At 50.8% G+C, this 8,151-nt stretch overlaps 1 protein-coding gene across 1 annotated transcript; it reads left to right on the forward strand.

Annotated features, from left to right (window-relative positions):
- Positions 1 to 2,853: 2,853 nt before the first annotated feature.
- Positions 2,854 to 5,205, forward strand: LOC104155056 (glutathione S-transferase theta-1-like; the record flags this gene model as incomplete). Its single annotated transcript, XM_009697570.1, has 4 exons — positions 2,854 to 2,941; positions 3,593 to 3,743; positions 4,295 to 4,471; positions 4,999 to 5,205. Coding segments are annotated over 4 exons (623 nt in total), but the record flags the coding sequence as incomplete, so codon positions are not given.
- Between the last annotated feature and the right edge of the window lie 2,946 nt (positions 5,206 to 8,151).

Here is an 8,151-nt window from a genome sequence, read left to right on the forward strand (position 1 = left end):
GCAGAAAATGGGTCTCTGACAAAACGACCGCTTTTCTGAGAAGAAGCTCTCAGGATGTGCTGGGTCTGAGGCCGTTTCCCATTTAGATAGAAAACAAAAAACAACAGAGGTGGGACGTTCGCGTATGGGCGGCCGAGCCCGTAGTTCTGGCTCTCTAATTCAACTTCCTTAGAAAACTTTGCGCTCCGGTAAGCAGCGGCGGTTCCTCCAGAGCAGGTTTTCTCCTCCTCTGAGCAGGGGTTAAGAGCCCCTTGGGAAGGGTCCTCACGCACTGAGCTTGCCGGTGTCTCCCCACGTGCAGGTGGGGCAGGACAGCCAGCCACCCCTTCGGCTGTCCCGTCGGGGCCAGCTCTTTAAAAAAATTTCGAGAGGGTTGAGGACAGGCTTGCAAAGACAACGAAGGCAGTGGAGCGAGACAACGCAGCCGCCAGGCATCTGAGCGCTGAGAAATGAAAAAGGGAAAGTGGTTTAGTTTGTATTAAAACCAACTGATAACTGGTGGGAGCCTGCCCAAGAGGTAGCGTGTATTTTCAACCAAAGGATGCCCAAAGATCTCTATCTTCTCTCTTTGTAACTGAAGCTGGTAAAAGCTGTCCTTCAACCTTTCCAGGGCTCCGCTGGACTTGAAACTAAGGTAATGTATTGGGCATAAAGATGCCTCGGTAAGTAGTGCTTAAGAACAACGAAAGATGAGAAGGCTCCCGGGGCTGAAATTGATAAAGGAAAAAAAGAGGCTCCAGCTTGCAACTCAAAGAAACCTCAGGCGTGTTGTGGTTCAGTCTCTGGGTGTTCCCCTGCACACCTCAGCTGTGCATGGATTGCACTTTACTGCGGCTTTCCTCTGGCCTGTCTCGTAGGAAAAAATTTTGCTGTTGTTTGTAGCTGGGGGCAGGCTCATCTGGGGTCCTTCCTCGTCTTTCCCAAGAAATAAACTGTTGTGGTGAGACACTGGTACAAAGGAGAGGAGACTGGCAGGCAAGCAATGAGGGCATCAAGGAGAATGGAACAACTGAAATACAGGTATCGGGGAACCGAGAGGAAGGAAAGTGAATTAAATCACAGTTTCCCAGTGCTCTGTGCCCCATGGCATCAGCGCTTGCTTTAGGTCAGTGGATTTAAGATGGGTAATTTGGCTTACGGGAATGCTGAAGGTGCATCCCATTCCTGCAGCGTGTGCACCTCCCACGCCGTGGGGAAGCACTCCTGGTACCTGCAGCTGGGTTAGCGCCGCATCCAGCTGCTCGGCAGACAGCTGTGGGCACACCGGCCCCCGAATGAGCACTCACTCAGGGATACGGTGCGGCTGGCCTTGCCGCACTAATACCCATCGCTGTACGGTATGTAAGGACCAGGTGAGGGAACGTATACTCAATTTGAGCAGGCAGGTTAAACGTGTCCCCCCAGAAAAGCCCCCAGTAGGGTAGGTCTCAAGGAGATGGGTAGGAAGAGTGAGAATGGGCAGAAATGACACAAGGCTGCAGGGACAGCGAGGCAGGAAATCCCAATGTCTTTTGGAAAGGGGGTGGCGGAGATGGGCTGTGAGCCAAGAATAGTCACAAATAGGGTTTGCCAAATGCTGGGAAAACTACAACGGCTTCCAGAGCATCTGCTCTGGCACAGAGATTTTTCACTCACGTAGCAGGACACAGCGCAGGGTTAGAGGTTAGAGAAGCTTGAATAGAGAGGTGCAGATGTGTGACTGAAGCCAGCGGCTGGAAAAGGATGGCACGAACGAGTCACATAAAACAAGGCTTCTGGGGCTGGGTTCAAAAGTAATGGAGCACGCTGAGACCTCAGATGAGCAAAGCACCTTCTCCTGTCAGGTTCACTCTGCCTGCCTTTCTAGGGGGACCTACAAGATAGCTTAAAATCCGTATTTGCTCTGATAAGGGAGATGCAGAACCCATAGAGAGCGCTGATTGATAGATCTGTAGTGAAGTACTCATGGCTTTGTGTAGAATCATAGAAATTTATTTTCATCTGAGGACTTAAAAGAAAATTGAATATAAATTACATTATTGTCCAGGAAAAAAAAATTAAAAAATCTGCTTTCCCAATGTCCTTGTGGTTCATATTTCTGATGCCGAGATCCCTTTCCTCCAAGGTGCTGGGTGTTCGCTCTGTGTTTGTACGGGACAGGTACCTCCAGGCACAGACTTAAGAGCTGACAGAGCCCTGACTTGACCAGCGCTGTTGGTATGAAAGGACTCTTAACCATTCTGACCTTTGTCGGGAGGTGGTCCTGGCATACAGGCAATAAGCAAGTAAGCAAGCTGATGTCATAGGATTAACCCCCTATTCTTTTTGATTGCTTATAAGCTTAAACAAGACTTTATTTGTACAATTAAAGCCAGGAACTTGAAGCCAGCTGGCCCCACAGACTTCTCGGGTGTTTGCAGACAGGTCCTGAGCATCACTGCGTGTGGTGAATGATTTCACGGACCCTGATGTGCTTAACCAGAATCAGAACCGTTTATTGCTTCTTAACTCTCCCTTACATGCATCACAAGAAACAGCAGCAGGGTCCAATCACAGGGCATATTTACATATCCGCCTCTTTGGTTCTCCTGTTCCACTGCTCAATACTCTCAGTTAGTTTATCACATTCTTGTAATTTTTCCCATTTGGCTGTCAGCCTCAGTTTCTGTTTTGCAGGATCTTAGAAGTCATGCACGTTACCTCTGGCTAGTCCTTTGTTACGTTCTGTTAATCTTAGCGTAGGTTTCTCGTGTGAACAGCAGGAGGAGGAACAAGATGCACCGGTCTTTGATGTTTGTGGGACGCTGCCGCTTTATCTATCGCCTGTACCATTTCCCACAACTGCCAAGTAAAACTTCTCATTTCCCTCTTCAGGGCAGCACAGGACGGAGGAGTTCCGGAAGGTGAACGTCCTGATGAAGGTGCCCGCGCTAAGGGATGGTTCTTTCACCTTAGCAGAGAGGTGAGGCTCAAATACGCTCAACCGCTTACTGCAGTATTGTTTGTCCTAATGCTTGCACTCTTCCAGTGCATTGTTTAGTCTTTGCTAGGACTCCAGCCCAAGTAGTTGTTTGCCTCCTTCCTATCTGTTCCACTTGTAAATAACATAAACCTGTGTTTCAAGAGAAGCTTTCTCATGTAAGCAACTTGAACAGTGTTGATCGTGGAAAAATCTGTGAGGTGCTGCTCGGAGCTAGCTTGCACGTAGGCAGCGTTTCTGAGCTTAAATAGGTGTCCGTGTGTCCTCCTGCTCTCTGCCGTCAGCTGAAGGCTGTGGGTCGATGCAGTAAATCTGACATAAGGCACCCAATGCTGGATGGCCAGGCAACACGAAGCTTCAATTTGGTATAAACTCATTCTGCGGTTCGTATTTGGTTAATGTCTGTCTCGCTGGGCAGATGTGTCAGATAATTGATGTCCACAAGCAGCCGGTCAAGCCAGCACAAACTCTCCTGTGCCGTGCCTCACTGGCAGTTATGTGTCCCGCACTTCTACCTGGCTCAGATCAGGTTTGTATTGCTGCTGGTCCAGGGGTGCAAAATTTGGGGGAAAAAGAAAGGACGAGGTGCTTTAATGTCAGGTTATCATCTCACCGGTCTTGCTCTCTGGGCAGCATTGCAATCCTCCTGTACCTGGCCCGGAAATTCAAGACTCCCGATCACTGGTACCCATCTGACCTGCAGAAAAGGGCGAGGGTTGATGAGTACCTGTCATGGCAGCACGTCAACATTCGTGGGAAGGGGAGCAAGCTGTTCTTAACAAAGGTGAGACCGTTATATACCAAAAAGTAAGTGCTAAAAGCTGTGAGTGCGATGGTCTTCCTGTGTGCAGGGCCTTTCTGAGCAAATGTACAAGCCAGGTGACAGACAGGAACAAAACTCGACCTGGCATTGACGTGGCTGCTCAGCCCAGCCTAACTAAAGTGGCCTGAATCCTTCGTGCTGCAGCTCTGTGAGGTCTGGAGCGAACCCGTCCCGGGTGAGCAGCTATCACCAGGCACAGCTCGCTGCCTGCTGCCCAGCTTCATGGAAAGAACGGACCTCCCGTTGGAAAACAAAATGCAGTTCCTTGCAGATGATGCAGCCTTCCCTTGAGAGGAGGCTCTCGTGGCTGAAATTTCAGACTTTCTAGGGAGGAGACAAGGACAGGCAGGAAGTCATGACTGACATTAATGTTAGTCTGCCAAAGGAGATGAGCGGTACCAGTTGTTCTCCTGCATGGCTGGTGAGGGATCCTCGGAAGGCGGCAGTGGGAGGGTGTGGGCTAAGTTTGGAGGGAAACATGTAAAACGCAACCTGTTTCTTCTCCCTGCCAGGTGCTGCTGCCTCTCCTCACAGGCCAGCCACTTCCTCCAGAGAAACTGGAAGGTGTTACTGAAGAGCTGAACGTTGTCCTGAAGCAGTTTGAGGAGAAGTTCTTGCAGGACAAGCCCTTCATCGCAGGCAGCGAGATCTCCCTGGCAGACCTCGTAGCACTGGTGGAGCTCATGCAGGTGGGCATCAACCCCAGCGCTGCTGGATACGTAAGTTGGGTGGTGGGCAGGCCAGGCCGAGGAAGATCTTTCTCTCTGCACTTAACTCTTTAGCGGAGTTAAATCTTGTTCCTTTTTGACTTCAGCCATAATTAAGTTTGCCAGGGAATACCCGCTTTGATGAGATGGTCCTCTCTCGATAGAAGTATGGACAAAATTTCTCAGAAAAAAAGATAAATTACAAACTGGGCAGAGAAAGTACAGATATTTGGAAGAGATGTGTTGGTGTGCATGGACCTCCGTGTTCCGCATCAGGCAGCTCTTGGGTTAGCAAGGGCAGTGCTCTTTCACTGCACGTCCCAGGGGACCGCAGCTGCTGAGGATGACACCACTTGCTTCCTATGAGCTAAGAACCAGAGCTGAATTCCACCTAAATGCGACAACTGTGCTGCCTCGAGCCAAAAGCCCATCTGTGCTTCCTTCTGGTCCCATCCCTGGTAAGCGTGTTGTTTGACTCCCTGCCGGGTTCTCTTGCTCTGTCTCTGCAGCCTGTAGGTGCTGGCTATGACCTCTTTGAGGAGAGGCCGAAGTTGGCGGAATGGCGCCGGCGGGTGGAAGAAGCGGTGGGGAAGCAGCTCTTCCAGGAAGCCCACGAAGGGATCTTGAATGCCAAGAACTTGACCGCTGACCAGATTGCACCTGAACTGCTGGAACACTTCAAGCACCAGCTCCTAAAGCAGGCCAGCCAGAATTAGGGGGTTATACTCCAAGTTTAAATGGATTATTTTGTGCAGGCTTATTGTAGTATTTCAGCATTTCTTCTAAAAATCACACAGAAACACCATTCCACAAAATATACTTCAGTCACAGCCTTTCTGCAACTTAGAAGGGAGGAAAACTACATCTTAGACTGCAGTGAGCTGCTTTCCCCTCTTGTCCACTACAGGTGTATAGGCCCTATAAGCTTTTCTTTCGTACTCCAATGCCACTGGATTTGCTTGAGGACAGAGGCGATTCGGTCCGCGTGGGAAGTGGGGCCAGTCAGAACTGCCCCTTCCATCCCTGTTTTGAGTTTGCCAGGTCACAGCACTATAGAAAGGGCAAAGGTTTCCTGAGGGTATGGCAGAACAGATCCGTCTGAAACAAGGGAAAATCATTCTAGTAGTCGCTTTGCAACACGCTCAGCTGGAAGATTTTTGCTCTTTAATGAAGAGACAGGTCAGGACCCAGCCCTTGGTGGGGACCCTGCCAGGGCTCTTCGAGCACCTCGCCACCAGAGGCTGCTGTGTCACCCGTGGGAGCAAAGGGACACAGCACCTTGGAGCAGGGGACCTGTGCAGGTACCCAAGTGAGGCCTCCAGCCTCTGGGACGGACGGGGTTAGTCCCGTGAATGAAGATCCTCAACCACCGACTCATGCCATACTTTACAAAGAACAGAGTTGAGAACAGCTGCTTTTCGAGGTGAAGCTGGTGCCACCCACGTGGCCCCACTCTGCACACCATGTCAGTGCTCTGGCCTTTCCCCAGCGCCGCTTTGTCAGCTCGATGGAAGCCGTTTCAGCCAGGCTCTCTCCACGGACGGTGCTGCCCTGGCTGGGCCGGTGCTGGTGGCGGAGGGAGCTGTGCTGGCCGGCCCCGGGGCGAGCGGAGTGCGCTGGGCACGAGCTGAGTGAGGCCTCAAATAAGTTAATGTTCCACTACTCTTCTGTCATGTCAGATTCGCCAGTAAAGTTAATGGTTACACTTGCCACGCGTTGTAGCTCTGTGTGGATTTGTAATCAGGATTTGGAAGGAAGAGGGCATGGAGTCATCCTCCACGCCTGCGCAGCACCCTTCACAGCCTCTCGCCTGTGTCCCTTCGTGCCCCTCCTGCCTCCTGTCCCTCGGACCTGCCCTTTCCAGGTGCGAGCTACGAGGACGGTCCCAGTTTGCAGAACTGGTTTTTTCCCCTCCTTGTTAAGCTCTGGTTGTATCTGGAAGTCCATTTGTCTCTGCTGGGTGGTTACACCATCCACAGTGATGGCCGCATAGTATGCTGGGTGTGAGATGTCAGTCATCTTAATGCAAGTCAAGTTATTACAGCGCTCAGAAAAGGTGAAAGTAGCTGCTCAAACCAGTCTCGCACATCCTTTCAGCTGGACCTGCTGGTTTTGGGCAGTGAGCCAGCTGCCTCTCCTGTGTTTGTTTCCTGAGTAAACCTGCCCTTTAGCTCAAAAGGGCACCATGAGCCACAGCTTGCACCATACATCCCTCTGCAGCCAAGCAGCCTGGTCCCTTTTACTTTCCGTTCTTCCAACCTGCAGGAAATCCTAAATGTCAGCGGTGGAAAAAGCAGATCTGCCCCCAAACCCTTTCCATTTCAGTGCTGACACAAGCAGGGATATTTGTCTTCTTACCGGATTTTTTTTTATTGCTAAGATTGTTGAGGAGAGCCTATTGCACTCCAGTCGGTGACAGCAGCTTTCTTCTCGCCTCGAGAGCGCTTGCATGGTTGGTGCCTGAGCAGCAACCCTTGTAGGTGCTGCCCCGCCGTAGCAGCTCGCCTGCAGCGCTGAGCCTAAAGAAAACGGCCTGTTTACGTTGTGCTGCCAACCACTTCCTTGCCTCTATAACCTGCCGCTTGCCGCAGACACCAGCTGGGCTTCTGCGCACCGCTGGAATACAAGAGGTCCTTTTTTGCTACCTCACCGAAGCTGCCCCACCTCGCTGCACTCTCTCCTGTGAGAAACTTCCAGATTTCTGACCTCCAACTTTTCCCCTTCTTGCAGAGGACAAACTTCCCACCAGCACAATAAATGCCTCGCACAGCTTCTGTTCAAGTAGAAGCGGAGCAGCAAAATAATCAAAATCAAGAGCCTGATCTATAGAGTGCTAATCTTGCCAGACCTCAAACTGGGCTTGGTAGCAGAGCCTTCCTTGGCACGTGTCTCCCCGCGGAATCTCGAGATAGGGCTACTGTGCATGCAAAAGCGTTGCATGAGCCAAAGCAAATAAAGTGGCGCGCTTTTTTTTTCTTATTTATGATACTTGCAGCACAAGAGCTCCATATAAGAGTCTTGAGCCAATTTTTTGCTTGTTTGAATAAGGCATAAGTTCCTTAAACGTGGCCCGTTGTGTGCTCTTGCAAGGATGACTGCCTTCAAAAACAAGTTGGAACTGTGTTCAGAGCTCGTTGTCTGGTGTTCCTCTGCCGCCACCGTCACAAAGGATGAACGCGCTCGCCTCGCTCCAGCATGGTGGTGGTGACAGGAGCTTTAAATTGTTTTTCTCATAGTCTCCTCTGCCTGCTCTAAGCCCATTGAACTGTAGGATGACTCCCCCAGTGAAGCTGTGTAGAGTGACCAGCGGCGTTTCGAGCAGGACAAAGCCCCTCCCCGGAGTAACTCCTTGGATGGCAGCGGAGTTGTACAACAGATAAATCTGCTTTGCTTGGGGTTTCGCTCTAAATCGTGGAGATAAGGCATCTCGTCCTTGTACTTTGACTTTTGCTATCCCTCCACCTCCCCCATTTTGTTCGTTTGCAGCATTTGATCTTGGCTGGTTCCACCTCCTAGATTGAATGCCAAGAGCTGCCTGCCAAAACCCAGCAGGGTTGTGCAAGAGTTCTGCCTGCCTCAGTGCAAGGTCTGTTCGGTGTCCACTCCCTTTTCAGCTGAATACGGAGAGGGGTTACACCTCCAGCGACAGTCTAATGTGCTGT

This window comes from Cariama cristata, unplaced genomic scaffold (genome assembly GCF_000690535.1).
Source record: "Cariama cristata isolate BGI_N322 unplaced genomic scaffold, ASM69053v1 scaffold35593, whole genome shotgun sequence".
NCBI classification, from domain to species: domain Eukaryota; kingdom Metazoa; phylum Chordata; class Aves; order Cariamiformes; family Cariamidae; genus Cariama; species Cariama cristata.